The 26,870-nt window shown below is 40.6% G+C and overlaps 2 protein-coding genes across 4 annotated transcripts in view; both read left to right on the top strand.

Annotated features, from left to right (window-relative positions):
- The window catches only part of adam12b (ADAM metallopeptidase domain 12b), an 86,063-nt gene extending 70,117 nt beyond the window's left edge, over positions 1 to 15,946 (top strand). Inside the window, exons 18-23 of one of the 2 annotated variants that reach the window (XM_005727443.2) lie at positions 1,291 to 1,399; positions 1,796 to 1,934; positions 2,671 to 2,779; positions 5,049 to 5,303; positions 11,774 to 11,949; positions 14,341 to 15,946. In XM_005727443.2, coding sequence (XP_005727500.1) covers positions 1,291 to 1,399; positions 1,796 to 1,934; positions 2,671 to 2,779; positions 5,049 to 5,303; positions 11,774 to 11,949; positions 14,341 to 14,392 — 840 coding nt within the window. In that variant the 3' untranslated portion in view covers positions 14,393 to 15,946. Of the gene's footprint in view, positions 1 to 1,290; positions 1,400 to 1,747; positions 1,935 to 2,670; positions 2,780 to 5,048; positions 5,304 to 11,773; positions 11,950 to 14,340 lie in introns of both variants that reach the window. The other variant, XM_013909382.1, reaches the window with a different exon arrangement.
- Positions 15,947 to 19,104: 3,158 nt separating this feature from the next.
- On the top strand, positions 19,105 to 26,133 carry dhx32b (DEAH (Asp-Glu-Ala-His) box polypeptide 32b). 2 transcript variants are annotated; one of them, XM_005727441.1, is made up of 11 exons: positions 19,105 to 19,498; positions 19,632 to 19,825; positions 20,404 to 20,779; positions 20,892 to 21,128; positions 21,613 to 21,706; positions 21,791 to 21,940; positions 22,647 to 22,838; positions 22,936 to 23,076; positions 23,843 to 24,033; positions 24,987 to 25,177; positions 25,759 to 26,133. In XM_005727441.1, exons 1-11 carry the CDS (start codon positions 19,217 to 19,219, stop codon positions 25,931 to 25,933), a joined length of 2,223 nt encoding a protein of 740 aa, XP_005727498.1. In that variant the 5' UTR covers positions 19,105 to 19,216; the 3' UTR covers positions 25,934 to 26,133. The 2 variants fall into 2 exon arrangements, with proteins under 2 accessions (XP_005727498.1, XP_005727499.1); XM_005727442.1 differs by having other exon boundaries at positions 25,277 to 25,817.
- The last annotated feature ends 737 nt before the right edge of the window (positions 26,134 to 26,870 follow it).

Here is a 26,870-nt window from a genome sequence, read left to right as displayed (position 1 = left end):
GAGATGAATTTACAGACACCAACTCAATTACGGCATCGTAAAGCACCGAGATTTTGTGCAACAAGAAATCAAAGCTATGATTCTGAGATATTTTTTTTTATCCTCTTATAATTTGCTAAATGTCTGTGAAACAAATTAGCTTGTAAATGGAAAATAACAGCAACAAACAAAATATTGTAGCCGCGTGTTGATTGGCTCAAAAATAATCACATTAAAAATGACTTTGTGGGGGAATTTGAGAAAATTATTTTCCCACTGTGCGAAGTAGAGCTGCATCTCCCCTCCTGCAGAAATATCTGCCAAGAATAATTTGCCTACCATTTTGTCAAACACCTCGCACAGTACGAGACCTGACTGGGAAAGCAGTAATGCTCTGAATTTACCTTAGGAGCTTGCCTGCAAGTCCTCTTGCTTTATCTCACAATGCATGCGCTGTATTGACGCTGGAATCTATTTTTTGTTACTTATTTAGCAGGTAAAAAAGCACTTTGGGGGCTTTTTTTCTGCACCTTTTAAACACAGATCAATGCCACGTTTTCTATAAATAATCGGATCAAAATGTGTGTCTGTGTGCACCAGAGTAGCTGATTGTGGTTTCATCTAATTACCATTTCAAGCACATAGATGTTCTTAGACTTTTAAAAGTAATTAATGGCTTTTACATGTGCGCATATAGGAGATGTAATCCATTTCTCTATAGCTGCCCCACAGAGTTTTAAAGAATTTGATGCCTACTTAGATTTCGCACATCTTTCACACATCTGCTTCAGTTTTTATTCATGACGCATTATGGTAACATTTCCCTTTGCACAAATATAAATCTCGCTCAATCCATAACTCCCTCTCAACCCCCCAAGTGCCTCTTAACCCTATCAGTTGATGCAAAGGAGTGTCCATGGCCTGGAGGCAGGGAAGTCTCTGGACTGTACGTCTGTGCTATGTTAATCCCCTACAGCTGCTCAGCTCTCTATTTGTCTCCTCTTCTATCCACCTGACAGCTGGACTGCGTTATTTCACCAGGGAATCCTCCTGGATCAAACTTCTGCACTGGAAACTCGAGGCTTTAGGGGACAGTCTCTCCCTTCCACATGCTTTATCTATTATAAGTGTACACACACAAGCACAGTCAGTGCTCTGTTGGATTGCTTTATTTAATGGTTTATGACCAATTTAGTTTGCACCTTGTTATTTTGCTGTTAGATCTAAGGCCGTTTGATACTATTTGATGCCGGAGACAAAAGAAATAGTCAATATTGCATCTAATACACACTAAAAGTACCTTGTTTACAGGTTTGCAACAACAAGAAGAACTGCCACTGTGAAGCACATTGGGCACCGCCGTTTTGCGAGACAGCCGGCTTTGGTGGGAGCATTGACAGCGGGCCAATGAGAGCTGCAGGTAGTGTGGACAGTTTAAGTTCTATCGTCACTCATCTAGGCAGACAAACAACAACACTAACTCAGAAATAAGCAGGAACACAAAGCTCCTTATACGTCTCTTTCTTGCAGAGTCATTTCTGGATTAATGTGTGGTTTGGACTAAAGTGTAACTTTCCTAGTGCAACACAACTCCCTTTCCACCCTGTAATACATTCTACTGTAAACAGTTTTTATTAAAAAAAAAAGAAAAAGAAGGAATAGAGTGAGAAGCAGAAATGAGCAGAGAAATGTGAACTGTGTGAACTGCTGGCCATGGCCGAGCTGTAACGGTCTTTACGTTATGTCCTGTCATTGTTCCGTGCTGTAGATGTGCGTGTGTGTGTATTAATGTGCGTGTTGTCATATATGGCATCAGCTGACAGCGTGCTGATTACTGTGGCAATCCTGGTCACCCTGGTGAGTCTAATGGTAGCCACCGTAATCATCTTTCTGAAGAGGAAGACTCTGCTGCGCTTCCTCTTCACCAATAAGAAGAGCACCTTGGAGAAACTCAGGTAACATTTCCCTCTGAAAACCCGTAAGAAGAAGAAAATTTCATAAAAATTTGCATTTTTGTTTTCTTGCAAGTTTATTTATGGGAAACTTGTACACAAAATATACATAGTTGACAATTTTCATAACTGCTTATATAATTCAGGGTCATGTGGGCAAGGAGTCTGTTCCATCTCAGGATTAAACCGATCTATTCACACTCACAGTCACACCTACAGCCAATAAGCAATCCTCAATTAACCTAATGTGCATATATTTGAACTTAGCCACCGATCTTTTCTGGACAGTTTACCCACCGTGCCACATATTTGTCACCAAACCTCAAACAAACACAGTCAGTGAAAGCTGGTGAACGTTATAAATCATTTCACTGCTGACAAGGCTGATATTTCCCTCAGGAGTTTTTAAAGCACCAGCAGAGCTAAAAGCAAATGAGTAACAGATTTACAAACTTGAAACTGTGATTTTCTAAGTTGATCTGCTTCATCAGGGGTGTGATCGCACTGTTAGATACAAATACAGCAGTGGTAGCAGGAGTGTGGAAGTATAAATAGGCAGGCAACTATCATTTTTCGCTCTTTTTTGTTGATATGGGTAATATTTCTGCACTGAGAAACAAGAAAAGGCTTCATTTCTAATGTGCTCTACCTTCCCTATATCATACCATAGCAGGAGGCATGTAGTGAAATATAAATATAAATGTCTAAATTTAAAAAACTGCTTACACTGTGCTCATAGATCCATGGAAGCTACCAGGCCAACCAGCCCCATCAGAAGCGAGTCCATGTACAGACCCACACCGCAGCGCAAGCCTCCCCCCAAACCCTCCGGGGCTAACATTTTTAAGGTCAGTGTCTCCATAATGTGTCTGTCAGACAGCTTTCTTTATGCGTGTCGGCCTACACCGTGTCTTCATACAACCGTGAAATTCCTCTATATGAGCGTGTGCGCGCTCATTTCTGTCACAGGCCGTTTGGTTTCTTTTGTAATGATGACATTTTCTTAGAGCACTTCACTAACATGCAGTCAGGCCTCGGCGTAGAGCCGTAACGCTTCCATGCTCGTTGACAAAACAAGATGATGGCATGCCGGCTAATCGATTCGGCCTCACTCTATCTCTCACTCGAAGCAGTATTAATTACAGTGTCGTTGTTGAAAGGAGGCGGAGAAACTTTAATTGAAAGATTACACTATCTATGAGAGATTGTAATGTTGTTATTTGAGCCTCTTTAATAGTTGTTTGTTTGTTTCGCTGTGAGAATGAAGCAGAGGTGATTGATTCAGGCAGAGGAAGAAAATAGGCTTTGATTTGTTTGTTGGAAACGATAAGCACAGAAGGAGATTGCCTATCACTTGTGTTTGTGTGCCAGAATAAAGGCACTTGCATTTATTTATCGTGGGTGTGTGGATCTGGTTTGTGTTTGCACTCACCAGTATCTGCAAAAAATGTGCAAAAATTGTTATATTAAATATAATAACTGAGTGAGGTCGATCTGTCTGTCTGTTCTCGTTATTCTGATTACTTCAGCCAGTTGTCAGAAGTCCAGATGTCAGTCAGCTGTCTTTGAACACATCTGCATTTTCTCTTTATGTGCATGTGTGCTGTCCAGCAGCCAAATCCTTTATGGCCATTTTTGGTGTTATTGGGTTTTTTTATTTTCGTTTTTTCTGGAGCGGAGGGTGAACAGCTGGTCAGGACATGTTGTCAGACTTTTACAATTTCACAACATCACATCTAATAATATTGTTTTCCAGTTTTATGGCTGATTCTGACATCAGCTTTCTGACGCTAATGAGACTTTATGACTAAAGTTGGGTTTTACTTTTATGTTACCTCAGTTTCACCCTAATATCACAGGCTTCAGCTTTTAGAACCATTAGACAAAATTAGGCTGCACCTAATGACTTCATTGTGCAGATTGTGTGTTTGATTATTTTCATGTCTGAAAGGGTCTGAAAGGTTCAGAATATAGTGAAAATAACCGTCAAACCATCAGCTATTGGCCAGCAACAGATCAGTGCTTCAAACAGTCCTTTTGGAGCAGACTTTAAACAAATGGGTACGCAGCAGTGGCACACTGAACAACCTGTGTGGTATTTTAAGCTGAAACTTGAAAGACACCTTCTAGGGACATGTGAGACCTGAATTAACTGGCTAATAAGGGGTGTAATATGGGACCTTTAATTTAGGATCTGTGAAACCAACCGGGGCCAGACATCAATAACTGTTTTTTAAAGAGAGGCATGAGCCGAAAGGCCATAGGACACCATCTAATATAGTCTAGAGGGTAGTAAGACTTAATCCAAAGTGTGTGAGACATTTTGTAGTCTTTGTGTCACCTCAGAAATATATTTTGATGATGTTCTGTGTGCAGTGAGACTCGCTAATGAGTCCACGTGGATCCAGAATTAACATACAAACCTGACCCAGATACAGCATGTGGCAACCATTCCTAAATACTTTCAGTTGCTGCTTGAGCTTTTCAACATGTAATGTTTATCAAAAGGAGGCAGTTAAGCTGGTGCGAGGATCTGGATTCAGCCGAAGTGGCTCCTAGGTGAGGTCATTTCAGCGTGTCGTAGAAGTGGGAGGAAATGAGGTTACGTTTCTCGGCTGACCCGAGAACGTCGATGGATGGGTGGAAATGTCCTCACAGTTCAGAAGCTGCAGCTGAAATATTTGTGACATTTTTTGCTTAATAAGAGAAAATGAATCATCAAAATGCCTGTCTGCGGTTCACACATTCTAATTATTTTAGCACCAACAAGACTAAATTGCAGGGGTTTAGAAAATAATCTTGGTAAGAGAGAGTGGAAGGTAAAAGCCTGTCAGATGAGAATTTTCACATTTGCATATGTTATATTTAAAAAAGCAGGTAAAGTTTAATTTAGTTATAGTTTCATTCTTTATCTGTCAAAGACTAAATATAAAAACTGTGATCTCATGAGAGAAAAGATGCCTTGTTCCAGATTTGGCCGCAGTCCCTGAACATAATGTATAAAATCAGTTTGATTTCTAAGTTTTAGTTTCAGGATCATTTTATTATGTATGCTACCTGTCACAGCTCACTACAATTTACGTATTACTGGAAATAACGTGTGCGATCTCTTTTCAGCCATCTCTCCTGAGTGCAGAGCCTCTTCTCCCACCGCACAACTTCCACTCTCACAGCCTGCGCAGACTGCCCCTCTACCAGCCCCTCCACATCAGTCAGCCCATGCCGGTGTCTCTCAGTGTGGGGCAGCCCACCCTGCCTCTTCTGCCGGCACACTACAAAGTCCTGCCGACGCACGCGTCCAGCTCCCCGCCACCTAGGGTGCAACCTTTTCTCAGCCTGCCACGCCATCAGTCGTCGTACAGAGTGGACCAGGTTAGTGTGGAAAAAAAAACCAAACCGTTGATAAATGCTTTTATTTATTTAAACACTGACAGACCCTTTTTTCACAGCACAGCGTGACTCACACAGAAGTGTGTTTAATATCATCGCTAACACTTCTGTTTACCTGCCACTTCATGGCATAATTGCTGTCGTGAAACAGGTTTAATGGACTTCCTTTGATCTCACAAGCTTTATCTTTGCCCTCGTCTTAAATTGTTACTGTAAAGTTTAAAATTGCAATTTATTTTTGTTGACCACAGCTTTAATGGACCGTACATTCTCAACAGCCCATTAAATTCAAGTTGTGTATATGTTCCTCTACATTACTCCAGACTATATTCTCAACCACGCCACACATTTCTACACTTATTTTCCACAATATCTAGGCCGCCATCAATTTTATTACATTTCAGTAAAGTGCCAAAGTAACCTGCCAAGACCTGAAGCCTCCCTGAAATAGGTCACGGTGAACATTCAGGTATTTTTTTTTGTTAAAGTTACATCCTCAGTCAATTGCAATGAATCCCTGGCATTTAAGGACACTGTGACAGCTTAGATTTGAGTCAGTTTGCAAAAAAGAAGCAATCTTCCTCAGCAGATGAAGTTTGCTTAGCACTTATGGAATAGCAGATGCTCAAATTTCACGTTTTCTAAGCACTTTAAGCCCACCTCATCTGTAAAAGCTAAATTCTTTACCTTGGAAAAAAAGTCGCTGACTCAATCAGAAGTCCTTACGGTCCTTAATTTGAATATCCACAGTTCGATGATTACAGGGCAGACTCCATCTGCAGAGGAAGATTCATGTGGTGCGGCTGAAAGGTCCAGATATTGTGCTGAGATAAATGTGTGTGTGCTTGGAGATCAGAATCAGAAGCAGTGGTGTTATGAAATTGTTATGCATGATTTTGTTATGCATGATGATTTACTTTTTTTCTCTTTTGGTTTCTTTGATACGTTTTATAGAAATGTAACTTCAACAATAAACAAAGCAGAATAGAGCTCGCTGTGGCAGATGAAAAGTGCATTTTAAGTCTCAGAACCTACTAAAAGTAACAGAAACCAATGGATTGTAGGGTAAGAATTAATATGAAAAGCTATGTACCCTTAAAAAATGCTCCACAGTAATGTAAAATATATGCAAATTGTAGCTAATGGCCTAAAACTTGAACAGCCACCTGTGTCGTCATTTTTAAAGGCTGTAGCTAAATGTTGGATAACAGAACCTGCTGGATTTCTGCACTGCAGTGGGTTCGCCTGCCCACATATCGACAACAAATTCAATCTGTCTCCCTCACGGTGACCCAGCTCCTGAGTAAGGTGCTGCTTTCTGCTGAGCCGGCAGAATCAGAGTCGGTGGAGATAGTAAATCCATCTGTCCGCTCTGGTGGTGGATCCAAATCCCGATTTGTTCCCGGAGTAGCACAGCGAGGAGAGCTGTGCTGGATGACGGCGCTTTGTGAGCCACAGCGGGGTGCAAGGGAAATTGGCAGATGTGTCTGTCTGTTTAAAATAGAAAAATAAGGAGGAAGACATTCGTTTTGCATCTGTTTCTCTGTTTGCGTTAGAACATAGTCCCAGATGTTAAAGCAGAGCACGGAGAAAGGTCCGGTTTGTATACCTCCGAGGATAACATGGTGGAAATTAAATGAGCACATGTGCTCAAGCTTTTTTGAGATTAGTAGACACAAATAGATTGTCTCAAGAATGGGATCAGGTTTTTAAAATGCAGCGATTTGCCAAACACTTTCAAATGCCTCCTTCTGCAGTTTTTATAATAGAGGCATATCCCCTGTAGGCTTCCTAAATCACTTTATTTCAAGTATTGTATTTGCTGTCCCAAAAACATACAATTATCCCACATAAGAGCAAAAAAACGAGAGAAAAGTTTTGTAGCAGAACTTTCATAAATTTCTGCCATAAATCACCTGATGATCATATGCAATCAAAGGAGCTACTACCTTTATTAGATCAACTTTATGTGGGGTAGTAGTTAAAACCATCAATATCTGTTACTGCCACTTATACATTGATGACTCTGTACTAACGGTTATATTTCAGTCATAATAATGCCTGACCATGCAAGAGATGCTTCTGCTTTTTTACATACATAAATTACTTTATACAATGTAAGTGTATTTTAAATATATATTAAAGCATTGGCTACTTTTGCATTAGTGAGCAGCAGAAACACCTGGCATCGCATCCACTTCTGGATGGTTATGTGGTGTCCATGTTAAGCTTTGCAGCATATTACCCTTGATTGCAATGACTGCGTGCCAACTAAAGATGTACTTTAGCTGAAAGGCCACTGTTTGCTCTATAAATTGGCTGCTCACTGCCTGCCAAAACAGTGAAATCCCGCTACCTGCTAATATCTGTTAGCTCGTTTCATTGCAATGAAACAGATGGGCGAAGTAGAGATGGCACATGTGGGTCAGAAACAGAAGACAGAGTTCTGCTGACATTTAATAGCAGGCCAACAAGGACGAACAGGACATCAGTCCTTAAAAAGAAAGCGTTTAACAAGTTTATTGTAAGACTTGACACAAACCCCAACCTCCGCTCTCTGTGCCAGTATGTCTTATTTTAAACAGCGCCTTGTCTTGCAGTGTTTCTCTTTGTGCCGAGCGCAGTCCATTAATATCAAGGTGTTTCCAGGGCAGTAAATTTTATCCCACGTTTGTTGCGATGACAACAAAACTGCGTGGGACCCGTTTGTTTTTTTATCTAGTCTTGCTGAAGGAAAAATACAAATCAGATACCCGTAGAGTCCAATAAATATGAAACAGATCAGTTTTGTTGCACTGCACGAGTATACTGCAGCGTCACACTGGCGAGGAGTGAAAATCGTGCCTTTCCAAAATGTCATCTTTTAAGGAACCTAGAAAAATAGTTTTGTTTTTGGCAAGACGACCGCGCATTTTTCAGTTCCTCCGGTGGGTTTTGAAAGGTGCTTGTAGGCTCAGGGCTCATAGATCTTTCTCAAGCCACAGAGGACGGCGCAATCCTTCATTGTGAATTAAGACATGTGAACACCACCAAGTTTCCAGTTACAGTTTGAGGTTTTCTGCCAAGAGTGGTATTACAATGCACATCTTGGATTAATCTTGCATTACAGTGGATGCATCTGTCTATTTACATCTTAGTTTTTTCTGCTTTTCCCTGGAAAACAGCCTGATTTTCTTCCCTTAAAGAGTTGGTCTTCACTTAAACTTAACTTCATGTAGAAGCTTGGCAGTAGTGGAACGACGCTCACAGGAAAGGACACAGTGGGTGATACACAATATTCACACAGATATCTCAAATTGGATCGCATAAAAATCCCACTGTATACACGTTATTACCACAAACACTACATAATTAAGGAAATTCGATTAAATTCAATGTTTTTTATACAGCCCCAAATCACAACAAAAGTCGCCTAAAGGCACTTTATATTGTAAGGTAGACCCTACAATAATACATACAGAGAAAAACCCAACAATCATATGACCCCCTATGAGCAAGCACTACTGCTTGCTCAAAGTGCTTTGGCCACAAAGGAGCTCTATGCAGTCCTGTGAAAATTTAAGAATACTATTACCGCTTCCACGAGAATTAAGCCGGTAAGTAGAAGCCAGGTGGTGCTATTCAAATGCACTTGATTATGCACAGAAGTGGTAATCCCAGCAAATTCACTCCAAGTTCAGACCGTCCAAAGCTCAGAAAAACACAAGAGCTGCATCTCAGACTCTACAGACCTCAGTTAGGATGTTAAAGTTCATGAGAGTATAATTAGTAAAAGACTGAACAAGTACAGTTTGTTTGGAAGGGCTGCCAAGACAAAGCCTTGCATCTGAACAAACAACAAGACTGCAGCAACAATGTCCTTTGGATAGACCACCAGACCAAACAGGCGATGTTTGGCCATGATAACTCGCCCCACGTTAGGCAAAAACCAAACACAGCATTAATATGGGCTTGTTTTTCAGCCATGTGACCTTCCAGTCACTGAGTCAACCATGAATTCCTCTGTATACCAAAGTACCGTGGACTCAAATACGAGGCTATCTGTCTGTCGGCTTAAGCTTGGCCAGGTCATAAAACAGGAAAATAATCCCAGGTACGGCAGCAGAATGCCGAAAAGGAAAAAGTTAAAGTGCTGCAGTGATCAGCACTTTAACTGTGATCTAACTGTGATTTAACAGTGATCACACAGATAACTTCACTTCATTCTTGCTAAAGGTGGTTCGATAAGCTTTTGAGCCAAAGGGTGTGTTTTTCACAGGGCTGCATGATGTCCTATGAAGACTTCCTTTTTCACATGACTGTCTTTAACAACATGCAGTAAATGAAAAGAGCTCTTCTTGTTCTAACTGCTTCTTGCAGACATGACTCTTGTTGTGGCCGAGCAGATGTCAGCAAAGCTGTTGTAAAGCTTTTATTTTGGACTGCTGGTTGGAAAAGACTGGCAAGAAAAATTGTTAGGAGGATTTTATTTATTTTCTGACGTTTTATGGACCAGCTTCATTTCTGGTTTTATCCAGAAATTAAACCGCAGATTATTCTGCCAAAAAAGAAAACATTTGGTATTTGCTGCTGTAATATTAGTTTCTCCTTGCTTATTTCAACCTGCAGCAACACACTAACATACACTCCATGGACAAAGTGCAGGGTGAGTAAGAATAGACACACGATTTTTGGAGCTTGCCTGCATAGATTTACATCCATTCAATCATCAACACTAGGTAAGGTCTGACTCATATCTCCATTTAAGGTGGATGGGGTTGAGGTCAGGGACTGATACACAAGCTAGTCAGTTCTCACACACAAAACTATTCAACTCATTTTTATGAATCGTGTGTTCCCCTCAATCATGCCATAAATTTTGTGGGGTTTTTCTATTATATAAACATTCACTGGATATTTTATTAGGTTGATCTTGCTAGTACCAGGTTAAACCCCCTTTGGCCTTCACAACTACCCTTGTGGTAGCAAGTTTACTGGAGCAGCTTTTCTATTCAAGGCCATTTGTCAGGTTCATGAAACCAGTTTAAACTGGTTTGAGCTTTGTGACTTGCTGGAAGCAGCCATCAAATGATGCTACTCTGTTGTCATAGAGGGATGAACATGGTCAGCAACAATACTCAGGTAGGCTGCGCTGTTAAAGCAAAGCTCAGCCACAGCACACCACCACCAGCGGCAGCCTGAATTTTTGATACAGGGTAAGATGCAGCATCACTTCATCTTGTTTATACTAATTTCTGAATCCCATGCAAATGTCACAGCATAAACTGAGACACATCAAACCAGACAGACCTGATTTTTCCAGTCTTCTAATCGAGTCTAGTTTTGGTGAGGCAGTGCAAATTGCACCCTGAGTTTCCTGTCCTCGGCTAACAGGAGTTAGATATTGTTGCCTTCCTGTCAGCTTGAAGGAGACTGGTCATTTTCCTCTGACCTTTGAAATCAACAATCACCCAGCTGCTTTTTTTTTTTTTTTGGGTGGGGGTTGGGGGGATTGGACTAATCTCTGGAAACCCTAGAGATGTTTGCCTGGGAAAATGCCAGCAGATGAGCAGTTTCTGAAATATTCAGACCACCCTGTCTGAAACCAAAAATCTAAGTTACTCAAATCATCTTTCTTCCTCATTCTGATGCTCAGTTTAAACTTTAACTGTGTCTGGTGAGTTTAAAGTATCACTGCATTTGAATTTCTTTATTGCAATTTATGTTAAAAAAAAAAAAAACGAAGAAAAAAAGCATACATGCAGTTAAATAATAATGAATATCGCTTTAGTGTTGCCATGAAAGATTGTCACATTTGAGGCGCCTGGGTTGCGCAGCAGTGAACACACAGGTTTATAACTCTTGCATGTAGATGTGACAAACTCGGTCACATCTTGGCTGCATTCATGAATGTTTTAAACCATCCAGCTTTCTGAGTCTTATCCATGCATGATGTGGGGATTTTTTTCTTCTTCCACGTGCAGATTACTTAAAGTTTGCTCATGTAAACCTGCGTGCGTGTGCCATGGCGTGGGCAGTTGTGGGAAGGTTTTGTGCATGTCCGTTTGTGTGTGTGTGTGTGTGTGATAGCAGCCAGGCAGCTGGTAGCAGATGTTTATCAACTGCGCGCTCCCTCTGTGTAGATTAGTACCACATGATGACACCTCATCCAGATAACCTTCTACCCTCTCACAGCACTGCCACAGAGGTGGTGGAGACGAGCAGGGGGAGGTTTGGGATTCATCTCATGTTAGCTGTGGGAATTCAGAGGAGATAATGATAACACAGTGCCCTCTAGTGAAACGCATTTGCGTCTGTGTTCAGATAGCTGCTGCACAACTAATCCATACTGGAAAAAAAGCTTAGAAGGTCACTTGCTCTGTGCACTGACTCAAGATAAGACTGACGTGCTTTGTGGTGTTTTTTAAATTAGTACATGAACTAAATTGGTACTTTTTGTGTTCTTTTTATAGGACTTTGAGAAACCCAGTCCACCCCAGAAGCCCCTACCTGCAGACCCACTTGGGAGGAGCTCTCGACTGGGTAACAGTGTCGCAACAGCAGGGGGGCACATCCCCGGGAAAGCGGCCCTTCCCATACCTATCCCCACTGTGCCAAGGCCTCCACCCTCCATCCCTTTACCAAGCAGGTCTGTGGAGCATGACAAAAAAATACACTACTTAAAAGGCCTTTTCAGACGTCTTCATCTCTCTGTTAAATTGATGGCTTTTTTTGTCACTTAGTTTTTGGTAGTTTATTTAAAGAGACTTAATTCTTGCGTGACATTTTGCACCTAAGAAGAAGCCGTAGCAGTTCGGGAAAAGAGTAATGTCATCTTTTCTGTCACAGGCTGCATCACTAATGGAGTTCAAGTTATTTTGTGATTAAAGGCTAATTAATGATTGTTGTGAGCGCGAGGGACGCTCATTTACTTGTGAATCTTTTGACAAATTTGTTCACCAACCTCATCATTTTCAACTCTCACAACACTCATTAAATTCAGCTTTGCTGACGCGCTCTGTGTGAAGTATGCTGTTGGATATTCATAACTTCCTCCTTATAGTTGGGAGTGCTAGCCTGGCTATTACGGTGGTTATACAAGGATTATTACCTCTTCTGTCCCAAAGCATGAGGGCAAATAAAAAATTGTTTTTCGCTGCATAAACTTTTTGCATTTGTGATGCTTCCTGTTTTATTAAACCACTTTTATTATCGCTGTACACAAAAGCAGTGAAGTGGAGGATTTGATATACTGAAGCAAACAAAGCATGCTTTTAACGCAACAGCATTAAATTTCAGTTGTACGTCACCATCATGCAGAATGCACAACTAGTTTGGATTTATTCATTCCTCTGGATTACTTATAGTTAGTTTACTAGTAAAAGTCATATTTCTTGCAGTTTTGCCTCTGAAAACCACCACACTGGAATTTAAATCAAATATACACTGTTTTATTGAAGTGCAGCCTTTAAGCTTTAATTTAAGGGGATTACTGACATTTTTAGATACAGTCCCACATTTTGAGAGACTCAAAATTAATTGGACAAACTGACATAATCTTAAATATAAGGAAAGTTTTTAATAATCTGATGAAAAGCCTTTGCAGTCAATGATTGTCTTAAGTCTAATATCGCTAGACCTGTACTGCAGCTGGCTTCAGTTGCTTCTTGTTTGTGGCTTTCTCTTCCTCCAGTTTAATAACTGAAAAGCATACTCTATTTTGTTGGGATCAGGTGACTGAGCTGGCTGTTGAATAGAAGAAGAAGAATGTCCCATTTCCTTTCCCCTGAAAAACTCTTGGGAGTCTTTTGGAGTATGCTTTGGGCCATTATCCATTTGCACTGTGAAGCACTGTCCAATCTGGCTGAATCTGAGCAGAGAGTATAGCCTTGAACACTTCAGAATTCATCCTGCTACTTCTATCGGCAGTCGCATCATCAATAAACGCGAGTCACAAATCCAGCTTGGCTGAATTAGTTTCTTTTCATTTCGATCAAAGGCTCTTTTTTTAACTTTGCAGATTCTTATATTTTTTCGAGCAAAGTCTAATCTGTCCTTCTTGATGTAAACTCTATATTTCTATTCATGAAGGCATCTCTCGATTGTACAGCGATGCTGAGTTTGTGTTGGTTTAGTGTTACTGAGCTCCGAGTACCCCAGATTGTTTATTTGGTGACTTGTAAAGCTTTTGTTCTCTCACTGATAGATTTGTTTTGTTTTTTAACCTAGTGATGGCCTCCTTCACTTACACTGACGTTTCTTTGAGCCTCATATTTAAAATTACAGTGGAAAAGTATAAAATATAAATTGAAAACTTTGAATTGACTTCAGATATTATGCCTGCTTCACTTGTCACAACACAGCCAGGGAACAAGACATGGCCAGACAACTGCCTGTCAAGTCAACTGTCTAGTGCGTATCGAGTGCGTAGTTGATTTAAAAGAATCTTTGGTGCTGTACAGAGGCAAAACTACAAAAACTGTAAAAACTGTGTCTTTACTCAAAACTTATAGACCTGAATATACTTCTTGTCTCCAATCTAGTAATAAAAATAATGCTATTATCTCTTTCTGAGTGATGTCATTATCGACAATGAGATTATTCTTCTTTTGCCAAGTTACATTTTCACAGTCAGTCCAGTTTCCAGCATCGACCACTTTAGTTACTGGAAACGATACCCTACAAAACAAAAGCGCTATCCTTTTCCAGTGTGGGCTGAGCAATCCAGGCTCCGTTTCTCAAGCAGATTTCACAACTGGTGGTGAGCTGAAGTGCACAGTGAAAGAGACGCTTAAAGAGAACCTAATGGTGTCATTCATCTCTCCGTGTATCTATTATTGATAAGCTGAAGCAAAGATGTTTTCCATTTGACTTCTCTCTGAATTTAGAGATCCATTCAAACTGGACAGATTATCATCATGTTTTAGATAATATACATTTTCAGAAATTAGACCAACCTGTCTGAAAGGAGATATTTATATAGTTACTTATTATTACCATTGTAATGTTGTAATCTATTTGTGTTGTGTTCACTCTTCAGACCTGCACCGGCACTGCCATACAGACCACCAAAGATTCAAAAGGACTGTTGAGCTCTCAACTTCATGGACATGTAGATCTCCGACTAATAGATGGAGACTTTCTTAATTTGCACTAATTTCTGAGACTCTGTTAGACCTTTGGGACAATTGGAAGTGTCACAGAGTTCCCAGCAAAAACGGGGGCTAACATCAAACCTTGATGCTACGCCTCTAAAAGGTGCTTTGTCATCCTTGCTCAGGTACCAGTGAACTATTTATCTATTTAACTATTTAACTAGGATACTACCGGTTTGTGCAAAGAGGACTCTGATGAGGGATGATTCTCTTCGTGGGAAACTCGAGGAAAAGACGAACGCGAGGCGTCATTACGGACACTTCGTTTTTGCATTCTGTGATTGTTTTTATACATTTTCTTCTAAGCAAAATGCTGAAATATAAAGTCTTTTTTATAACTCGTCACGTTGCTTGAATGATCAAAGTGCAAAGCATTTTGTTTTTTGACTTGGATGATGATAAATGGAGATAGAGGACGAGTCGGTAAGTAGTGGCGCAATGTTATTTCTCCAGTTTTTCATTTTTTATCACGTACTGAACACCAAATAAGTCCTCTATGTCCTTGTTGCCTCAGTGCTAAAAAAAAATCTCCTATTTTCGTGAAAATACAGCTATTTTCTTCATGAATCATCTAAACGCTGGATAAAAAGAATTTGATTCCCTTTTAAGACGTAGGCTACATTTTTATTGTGGCATTAATCCGCTCACTTTACAGTCTGTGCACCAGGCTCTTTTATTCCTTATAAGTTCATTTTTGCAGGAAAGTACAAAGAGGAAAGTAATTTTCACACACCTCAGCCTGCCTCTGACATACTGCTCGGGGCATGCGTTGGACTCTAGACATGTTTTCTCCTGATACTGGCAAGTGCTGTGGAGTGTCAACAGACTTGACAGACTGACTGTGTTCCAGAGAATTACACCACCGCCGAATGATTCAACATCAATACTGGCGTTTGTATGTTTAACGTTTGCGCTCACCTCGTCCTTGAGAGGGCGAGCCAAGCCGGATGACGCCACGAGCTTTCCAGCGAGATGTTTTACCGTATCCGTCCTGTTCTTTTTGTTGCTTTCACAACATTCCTTTTGGAGTTTCTATGACTTCACTGTTGTCGAACGCCGAGCTCACTCACTCATTCACAGCGGCGTTCATTGCACCCCAGAGCACGAGTCAGGCTCTTTTTCTTCTTTTTTTCTCAGTGTTAGTTGTTGACTTGAGGGATTCAATTGTTAACTTCACAGCGCAACGTGTCAGTGTTTGCATAAGGCATTTTGTACTTGCAGTGTTTCCGAATGCAGTGCTTGTTCAATCGCTGCTGCAGAATAACTGAAGCCAGTCACGCCCTGCATACCTGCATTGTGTTTTTGTAGTATCTAAATGATGCTTTATTTCCCTTGTTTTGGATGTGTTCAGATGTGTTCAACAGTCACCGCTCTGCTGGAAAATATGTCTTATTGCTGTGTCAATTAGCTGTTCAATGTTTATGCCATCTGTAAAAACCTAAATGTACTGTTTATTCAATTTTAAGTGTAACATGTTTAAAAACCATTGTAAAGTGTAAATGTCAGTTTTTCTTTCTTTTTTTTGTTGTTGTTTTCTTCTAAATTTTTTTAAAGCACAGAAATGTAAAGAACTGCTTTGAGACGTTGCCACTATTACATTAGGAGGTGAAAACATGGTGTTGGACGATTTCCAACGTTTTAACAGAATGACAAAGGTGTCAGGATTACATTTAAGCTGTGAGAAGACATCAGAGCCAATTAAATGTCCCCTGTTTACAAGACGGTGTTTTAATTTCATTCATACTTTGATTTATGACTATAAGAATGCAACACACCACATTAAAATCCACAAAGAAGCCACCATGACCAATAAGGACGATGCAATAAACCGACTGACCAACTAGCAACTGAACTGCCTTAACTTTTCATGGCGTAGATTCAGCAAGGTGCTGGAAACATTTCTCAGGTATTCTGATCCATATTGACATGACAGCATCGAACAGTTGCTGCAGATTTGTCTGCTGAACATCCACAAAATTAATCTCCTGTTCCACCACTTAAAAGTGCACTTAAAAGTGGATTGAGACCGTGGTACCTGTGGAGAACTTTTGAGTACACTGAACTCACTGTCAGGTTCAAGAAACCACTTTGAGATGATGTGAGCTTAACACGGCATGGCGCATTAACCTGCTGGGAGCAGCCATCAGAAGACGGGTACACAGAGATCATAAAGGGATGGACATGGTCAACAGCAATACTCAGGCAGGCTGTGGCATTTAGGACCCAAAGTGTGCCAAGACATTAAACCTCCACCAGCAGCAGTCTGAAGGGGTCATATGAGGCAGGATTGATCCATGTTTTCATGCTGTTTATGCCAAATTATGTTCCTACCATCCAAATGTCGCAGTAGAAATTACAAGACTCATTAGAACAGGAAACATTTTGCCATTTTTCTACTATTGTACAATTTTGGTGAGTCTGTGTAAACTGTAGCCTCAGTTTCCTGTTCTGAGCTGACAGGCGTGGTAACCGGTGCGGTGTTCTACTGCTATAGCCTATCTGCTTTAAAAGGAGATGTTCTTCTGCAAATCTTGGTTGTAACCAAGTTAGTTTTAAAGCTAAAACTAGATGTGAAAAAACCATTTTAGTTACATAAAATAAAAATAAAAACTAAACTTGAACAGCCAAGTTTGTGAATGCAATGACTTGAGAACAAAGCGACGTAGGAGTTTAAAGCTGATACCATGGATGGTTTCTGCTAAAAACCTCTGGGAAGTTTGAATTTCGTTTACTTTAAAATGTCAGAGATCACATTTTCTGAAAACTGATGTAGGATTTTGAAATCAATACCATAGTTGTATCTATTTTTTAGTATATTAAAAAAAATTGTAATTTTTATTTTTACAGTTTTATTGCAGCTTGCCCGATGAGCCTTTAATGGAAGTGTTTATTGAGATTTTGAACGCGTACAAGACTGTGAGTGAACTGCTTTCAGAAAGGTCTGTTTTTATTTATTATGCCCTGCTTACAATACTAATTAAAAACTACTAAAACTAAACATTTTCAACATTGAAAGCTAAAATTAAACTTTTTTTATTATTCATTATGATTTTTAAAAAGATTGAAAAAACTCTGGTGGTAACAAGCGGTTATTTGAGTTGCTCTTGTTGTCATTTGGACCTCAATGCAAACAAAATATATTTTCTCTTTTCCGCACCATTGTGTGGGAAACTCCTAGTAAATCATCGATTTCTGGAATACTCAGGCCGGCACTAAAAAGCATCACCTTTCTGATGCTCAGTGTAAACTTCGGGAGGTCATTTTTACCATATCTGCATACCTAGATGCACTGAGTTGTTGCCATGCGATTCACTGATTAGATATCACTGCATTAGAGAACCCTTGAACAGGTGAACCAATAAAGTGGCTGAATATATTACTCTGATGAAAGCAGCAAATATGAAAAGAAAGACATCAAATGTCCTTTCTTTTATTTTTCGTTCTATTAAGCAGAAATCTGTTAGCAGGGTTTCTTTGTGTCACTTAAAGGAGCAAGACTGAGATATGGCTCATTTTCTCAGTGACGTCTTTTATGCAGGTCCTTTCAGGTACCTCATGAAGTCCTGCACTGCTTCAGCAGTTGATCTTAGTTGTTCAACAGTGCCACCTGCTGGAAAACATGGCTCATTACAACAACTGCAGCGCCTCCCTCTCTGGGGTTCAGCTCGTTATCTTGCCATAATGTGCTCGAACTACAGGCTGAAGTTGATTAAAGGTCAGCTCCCCCAGCACTTGTTAACACCACTAGTTATTTACAACCCTTTCCCAACCTGCCAGAGACTGTAAGTCAGTCTGCTTTGAGACTGGCAACCCCTGCAATCTCTAAAGTAGTCGCCTAGAGTGGTCACAGGACCTAATTGCAATCGGTCACCAAATGCGAAACAGTTCACACAAATCACTGGACATCAAGGTTATTTCCTGGTTGCACCGAGCTCCTCAAATTTCCTTTTTTGTCTGATATATAAATTTGTTTTCTTTTAATTTGGAAAGTTTGGACCTATTTAAATGCTGACTGCAGTGTTGATCTTTGTAGAAATGTCATTTCATGTATGTAAAATGTAGCTAAAATAATTATATGTGGTTTATTCAAGATTTTTTTTCAGTTGATTGGTTGGTTGCCTTTCAAGAAGTTAAAGATTAAAGCCAAATGATGAATAGCAGTGATCCAAATCATTAGACCCATATTTCAAAGATCTTTTTTAACATTTTATCTTAATAAATTTGTAGTGCTTTTCCTTACAGTTAGTGCAGTTTTAACAATGTGAGACAGTAGATTTGACAGAAGTAGGGCTGACTGCTTACGGTTCTTCATTTGATGGCACTTTTGTTCATTTAATTTGAGTAGGATGACCACTGATGAAATCAATTTCTAAATTACACCACAGTTGATAAATAAATGCATTTTAAACTGCGCACAAGTTGTGATCTTTGTGTCGCAGCCAGATTTCATTGTAAACACCAGACCACTCTGAATCTCTGCCCACAGATCTGTGTGTGTGTGTGTGTGTGTGTGTGTGTGTGTGTGTGTGTGTGTGTGTGTGTGTGTGTGTGTGTGTCATCTGTTGGTGTCCGCACTTCTGTGAGATTAGTGGCCACATGACAACACTGGGCTGGCCGCCTAGTGAGCCTTTCATTTGGCTTCACTTGCGGAGGCGGGCTGAGTGCTGTCCAACAGTTTACTGAGAGCTGGAGACCTACAAACTCAATTTCTGTGGCTCTGTAAATGAAGTGTAAACCTGACAGACCCAGAGCCTAGTTGTGATGGCGCAGGACGTTACAACTTTAACTGGAGAGGACTATTTAGAGGGGAAATCACCCTGTTGTTCAGACACAGGAGCTTTGAACGAAGGAGACAAAGAATATGACGACATCTTGGAGCTTAATCAGTTTGATGGACTGCCTTATTCCTCCAGGTTTTACAAACTGCTGAAAGAAAGGAAGGAACTGCCAGTGTGGAAAGCAAAGTGTGAATTCATGGACACTTTGGCCAAAGAACAGTTTGTTGTTGTCAGTGGCTCTGCCAAAACTGGTAGGAGCTCTCAAGTGAGTACTGTGGGGTATTCAACACTTCAGCACTGGATGGTTTTTCTTTTTTTTACAGCAAGACATTTAAGTCATTTTTCTGGAAGCATCTGTAATGTAAGCAATTTGTCTTGTTGATCTTACTCTGAAACAGATACCTCAGTGGTGTGCTGAATTCTGCCTGTCAGTCCAGTTCCAGCACGGCATGGTGGTTTGTACCCAGATACATGCACAACAGGCTGTAGATCTCGCCCTCAGAGTGGCTGACGAGATGGATGTCAACATCGGTCACGAAGTTGGGTACAGCATCCCTCTTGAAAGTTGCTGCACTACTGACACAGTCCTCAGGTGTGGTACAGCAGCACTTCCTACGTTTCCCACTTTATACATCCAATGTTTCTTTCTCAGAGTCTTTCTCTCAGCATGGCGGCTATAGTAATGCACGGTCATGACACACAAAGCTAAATCACCCCGCCTTTTCTTCTTCTCAAAGGGGAGGTGAACAAAAGGCTTGAGAGGCTCTTTTCAGCAGTTCGTCCACAGCTGCCCGGCTCCCCGTCTCCCCATATGTCACACTCCCTCATGTGGGTCCCTCATAGGTTAGCTAGGAAACAATGAAACTAAGCACATTAAGGGGAGGGAGACAAGATAAACAGGCACCCGGCAAGGATCCCCCTCCTCAGACTAATTATTAGAGTAAATTACACTAATGGCAGCAAAGCTGAAGTGTAGACAAAGTGTTTTTCATTAAGTTTCCACCTTCAGGGATGCTGAATGGATTTTCTTTTAACATACTGGTTTAAGCATGCAGGCTTACATTATAGAAAAGATTAATTTCATGTTATATCAAAATAGATACAGTGTGTCTGTGCGTACATTTACTTGCTCTTTCCTAATGTCAAGCATCATTTTATGGCCTTTTAAAGATACTGCACGGATGACATGCTTCTGAGGGAGATGATGTCAGACCCTTTGCTCGCACACTACGGTGTTGTGGTCGTGGATCAGGCCCACCAGAGGACTGTAGCCACTGATGTTCTCCTGGGTCTGCTGAAGGACATCGTCCTGCAGAGGCCAGAGCTCCGTGTGGTCCTCCTTACAGCTTTCCCACCCAGCCCCAAGCACCTGGCCCACTTTACCGGGTCGGCAGCGCGTTTGATTCACCTGGAGACCACGGGTGCAGGGGAGGTGGTGTACAGCAGCACAGGCGACGGCTATTTCTGCTCTGCTCTCCGTCTCGTGCTGGAGATCCATCGCTCCAGAGAGAAGGGGGATGTGGTTGTGTTTTTGGTGACAACGCAGGTAAAAAAAAACCCCAAAAAACCCAAAACATCACCGCATGACCAGTAGATTCAGAAGCCTGAAACTAATGCACGTCTTTCTCTGATTTTCCTTTTTGTTAACTCTCTACCAGGAGATAGATCTGGCCCACAACATCCTGTCCCATGAGAGGAAGAGCTTACCCATCGATCTGGGTGAGCTACTGCCAATAGCTGTGCACCCTGGGCAGCCTGGGAGTCTGCCTGTCCTGGGGGAAGAGGACACCAGCCAGACCCGCCGAGTGTTCCTCAGTTCAAGCCCAAATGAGGACTTTTTCTGGGCTGTTAACTCGATAAGCTTTGTTATTGATGCCGGGCTTGAGAAAAGATATGTAAGTTGGTTGTTATTTGCATTATTTAAATCAGCACTTACATGAAGGCTGATTTCCAGGGTTAAAAATTACATCGCTGATGCAGAGACCCAGTTGCTGATTAATTAGAGAGTTTCATGTGTTGAAAAAGCAGAGATTTGAATGCATTGTGTGGGACTTCCTATGCAGAAAGAAAATGAGAGAAGTCTCACAAAAAAATGTTAAAGCTTAAGCTTTGGTCTGGAAAACAAGGTACATCTTATATTATAGCACAACACAATAGAGACAATAAATCAAGTTTTAATTTTAGCCTCTTGTCAGTGTTACATAGCATGTGTTGTTTGGTTTATACCAGCTTTGACATGTGAAGATAACAATTTAAATCATCAGTCTTTCTCAAATTATTTTTTAGATACTTCTTTGTTATTTGGGGTGAAAATATTTGCCATCAAAATGTAGCTTCGTTAACTTAAATCAAGGTTAACAGCCCGCTGTGCTGTTGCAGGTCTACAACCCCAGGATCAGAACAAACTCAGTCATCATTCAGCCTATCAGCACCGGTCAAACCGAGAGTCGAAGGCAACTGGCAGGTCCGGCAGGTGAGAAGTTAAAATGCTACAAAATCTGTGGCTGCTACTTCACTGCAGCTGTCCCATCTAAAAAATTATGTTTGCTTCCTGTAGGCAAGTGTTTCCGTCTGTATCCAAAGGATAGACAACTTCCTACTCAGATACGCCCGCATATTGTGGAGTCTGACATCACATCCACTGTGCTGTTCTTGAAGAGGATGGAGATCGCCGGACTGGGTCACTGCGAATTCATAGACAGACCAGGTGAGCTCTGCATAAAATGACTGTAGAAAAACTGATTTTTGTCTGAACCATTGTTCCCTAACTTAATTAAAAATTCGGGTTCAGTCAGTTCTTTGCCTTTTGTTCCAGCACACAGGAACTTTTTGTATTGGAGGGCAGTGAGCCATGCTTCAGCTAAACTGACAGCTCCTGTTCTGCGTGCATCCTTTTAGAGCTGACCTGCTTTCGTTTGCTTTTGTTCCCCCGGATTTATTCACCCCCACAAACACACAAACACACAGACACTGAGCCTCACATTAGCTGATTAGAGCACAGACATGGCGGAGTTGGTATGAAGGACAACACAAGATAATAGACAGCTGTGGTTTCATAATTTTTCCCTTCCTCTCATTTTGTCTTGAGGTCCGTGTTTGTATTTCTATAGGGGAAAAAATGCATTTGTTTAAAAAAGAAAATAAAAAATAAATAAACAGCTTTATTTTGCATAGTGATACACGGCAGATGTTGGTGAAGATTATAAAATCCTAATCTGCTGCTGCCCATTCACTCCAAGCATTCCCACTGGGGTGCCAGTACACTGTGGGGGGCTGTCCTGGTGCTTTGGATTACTATCTGGACGGCATGAAAAAATGGCACACAACACTTTTACTCAACATGTATTTCAATGTAATTAATTATCTCATATGTTTTTTTTATGGTGCTTAATCCAAAACACTGTCCAACCCAGATCCTGCAGGCCTCATGCAGGCTTTGGAGGAGCTCGACTACCTAGCAGCTCTGGATAATGACGGCAACCTGTCTGAGATGGGCATCATCATGTCTGAGTTCTCATTGGAGCCACAGATGGCAAAGACCGTGCTCGCCTCCTGTGAGTTTGACTGCGTCAGCGAGGTGGTCATCATTGCTGCTATGCTATCAGGTAATGTGACTGTGTGGCTTTTTAGCACAAATATGCTATAAAGAGTCATGTAGATCTACAAAACCGTGCTTTGCTTTTTGTTTTTGGATTCTTTTAGCGCCATCTTGCTTCATGGTTCCTTCTGTGGAGCTGAAACCAGAGGCGACCCAGTGCTACATGAAGTTCCAGCACCCAGAGGGAGACCACTTCACCCTGATTAATATCTACAAGGCCTTTAAACAGTGCCAGCAGGATCCATGTGAGTGAGCAGAGCATCGCCACGCACAATCTCATAATGTTTATACCAGTGATAAGTTTCCTACAGTTTAGACCAACGGTGTCAAACATAAGGTCCAGGGGCCAAAATCAGCTCGCCAAAGATTCCATTCTGGCCCACTGAACATTGTTGGAGCATGTGAGGAAGGACATGAATTTTAGACTTTTTATTGCATTTATATAAGTTTTACAGCTTTTCCTACATGGCAGCTTATACAACACTAAAAGTAAAAAAGTAATAGATAAACAAATGAATAACAGAAAGATTCTGGTGTTTTTACCATCTACTATAGAAATTTGGGATTTTTACAGTGGGTTCACAGTAAAAGTTATGAATAATATAAAATTTTAAAATGATAAAAAATTATAAAAATGTAAAACACAGCTTTCTATTAGACTGTGTAAAATGAGCTGACATGTTTTTTCTGTAATATTACACATTTATTTCTTACGATTACATTTTTTTAATCAAGTAGAAAAAGTGAGATTTATTTTTGAAACTGCACGTCTTTTTCTTATATTAAAATATCGCCTGGATTAAATGTGTAGTTAAACTTTTTTACACTGACAGAAAGAGGTGTTTCACTGGTTTGGCCCATTTAACATCAAAGTGGGCTGAACCACAGTGTAAGATGAGCTCGACTTCCCTGGTTTAGACAGTAGGCAGAAAAACTAAACACATGGCAGTTTTAAGAGTTTAATTACTGCCACCGATTCAGTAATTCAAACCCATCTTCCTGTTTTGTCAGACTGTAATATAGAGAAGTGGTGTCAAGACTTTTATCTGGACCACAATGCTTTGTTGATGGCCGACGGGATTCGCAGTGAGCTCACCGACACCCTGAAGAGGATCGAGCTGCCCATTTCAGTGCCTGCCTTTGGTTCCCGAAGTAACACGGTCAACATTAAGAGAGCCCTCTTAGCAGGTTTCTTCATGCAGGTCAGAAAATGTAATTTATTAGCGTCCATCCTCCCATTTTCATTACTGCTTTTCAGAGTCAAGGTCACAAGGGAGGTAGGGAGAATCCTGCACCCATCCATGCACACGGCCATATTGGAATAAACTGTTAAGTTAGAAATCCTGTTTTCTTGTTGTTGTTTTTTTATTCCAGCCCAAAAAGCACAGCAACTGTATTCGATCTGCAGTGAGAATTTAAATACTCTGCTTACAACAAACACCCACAGTCCTTCTAAAGACTCTTAAAAACATTAAACTCTCCTGAGTGGAACTAATGGCAGCATTATGAAGGGTGTTTTAATCATGTGTAATTTCACTCAGAGTTTAGTCTCCATAATTAATGGTCAAAGAATGGGGCCCATTTCGAATATTAATGCATTTCCATTTATTTAGCATGTAGGTGATTAAAGACATGCTGAATAATTTGCTTTTTATGACTAATTTAAACAATCAAAGCTGACAAACATTATCATTATATTATTTAGCCCCAACAGCTTTACCACCATGTTGCCTTCAGCTTTGAATACAGATTTTGACTGATTAATTAAAGACTTCACTGGTTTGCATCTTCGCTTCTTTGCACACTAACTTCAGTTATTGAACTTAGCTGTATTTATTTTTTAATTCTAACCACACACTTCAGTTGCGTTCATCACGTCGCTTTGGCTCGAGCTCACATTTCAGCTTCTGTCAATCTTAACACCTCATCAGACTCTTTAACTCCTCGTCTTTAAATTTGACTTCACTCACTGCTTATTTAACCGCCCCTTCCCTTTCAACGTATTTCCATATTTGCATATAGACTGCCAGATTGTGAGTGTGAATTCAGCTTTTTTGTGTGTCATTTACTATGGTTTTTATTTTTAAAAACTGTATTATTTAAAGGTAAAAATGACAAGTATGAAATCACATCCTGCACCAACTCTTTTTCCCAGGTGGCACGTGATGTGGATGGATCTGGGAACTACTTTATTATAACCCACAAGCACATAGCGCAGATCCATCCTCTGTCTGGCTACGGAGCCAAGAGTCCCAAGCTGGGCCTGCCTGAGTGGGTGTTGTTCCACGAACACTCCTTTTCAGAGGACAACTGCCTCCGCACCGTAACCCACATAACACCACAGGAGTAAGTCTCAGCCTTGTTTCCATTTCCTTCCTTTAACATTTTCATTCGTTGACTTCTTTAACATTTGCATAAATGACTAGATGCAGTTTTTTTTTTTAGACCACCCTTCTGAGGGAGGCTTAAATGTAATCAGATGGACACATTCCCCTTCCCCTTTGAACCGTATGTATTTAAAGGCCTAGTTCAGCTCAGACTGGTCATGCTGGTTGTGGAGGGAGGTCCTATAATCCTGCTTTCTAAGTATCTGCTAGTTGAAGAAGGGATTATGGATTGCACAGATCTCTAAGAATGTGGAGCTGCAGCTTAATGGAGGGAGAGAAAGCTCTATAGCCTTTCTCATGCCGTCTTACGTTTCACATCCTGAGCATGTGCAAATCCGTTCACTGTAGCTCGAATATGAGGAGCAGACACACCGTAAGTCTTCTTTCCAACAAAGGCGTGTGCCGCTCAGCACTAAATGAGATCGAAAACAGCTTTGCAAATTGAAATTAAGTTTGCATTAGTTAAATTCATCACAAATTAGAAGGTCTACAGTTGTTTTTTCAGTGCACAGAACACTAAAATATTCTCTCCTTCGTTAGGTTCATTCAGATGGCACCACAGTACTTTTTCTACAACTTACCATCGAGTGAGAGCAAAGACATCCTGCAAAACATTTTGAACCACGGGGCTTCTCAGTACCAAGAAGAGAAACCACCAGCAACACAAAAGGAATCCCATGAGGATCAGACTTCTGACCGCTGTGTTATACAGTGACTGATGGAGCCACTGTTTCAAGTTTTGCACAATATAGTACAGAAAGAGACTGGATCATCAAGTAAAGAATCCTATAATTGTATTACTTTTTTGTGGCACAGTTACTGTGCCCTAACCCCCAATCCCAATATAGTCTTTGTATGTTATATTTGATTAGCTATACAAAATGAACTAATATATGAAATAAAAATATTGCTCTTTTTAAGCCCTGATTATTCGCATTTATACGTGTTCAAGATTTTTTACATTGCCATCGAGTCCTTTAAAGATTTTCTGACTTCCCTTCCTCCTCATCTCTCTTCAGCCATCAGACAGATAGCACTGTGTCCCCGGCCTGATTAATGAGTTGCAGTAGCAGTCTGGACATGTCTGCAGCTCCATCTGGTGTGAATATAGCTGACACCAGAGGGCTGACCCAGTTCACTGACACCACAGTGAAAACATCTTTCACCTCTTTGGTGGGCTTGAACAGCGCATCAAGGACGGCTGACCATAACCCACAGGGTGCCATGCTGCCTTGAAAATTGCAGGGGCTAGTTTGATGGCAAAGCACACTGTACTTTTTTTTTTTTTTTTTCCCCCCCAGAGATACAGTACTTTTGCAAACTGGTGTTAAATGCATATCGTTAGCCAAGCAACATTTTAAGAGAAACAATATATCACAGTATGAAATTCAAAAACATTTTATTATTATCATCCCACAGCAAACCATGCTGGTTTAAAAACAAACCAAAAAAAAAAAAAAAAAAAACCTCAACAGCACTGTGGACGAACTAACCTCTAAAGCTTCCACTGTATGCTTCCAATTTATTGCACATTCTAGTTTTTGGAAAAGCAAATAACACGTTTTAGCTTATTTAAGCCTGTCACACATCAGTTTATTTTATTCACAGCTTCACTGGCATTATTGAATATCAAAAACGCCAATTAAATTGAA

Source organism: Pundamilia nyererei, unplaced genomic scaffold (assembly GCF_000239375.1).
Source record: "Pundamilia nyererei isolate P.nyererei 1_Seehausen unplaced genomic scaffold, PunNye1.0 scaffold00024, whole genome shotgun sequence".
Taxonomy (NCBI): domain Eukaryota; kingdom Metazoa; phylum Chordata; class Actinopteri; order Cichliformes; family Cichlidae; genus Pundamilia; species Pundamilia nyererei.
This window is presented reverse-complemented; position numbering and strand designations above follow the sequence as displayed.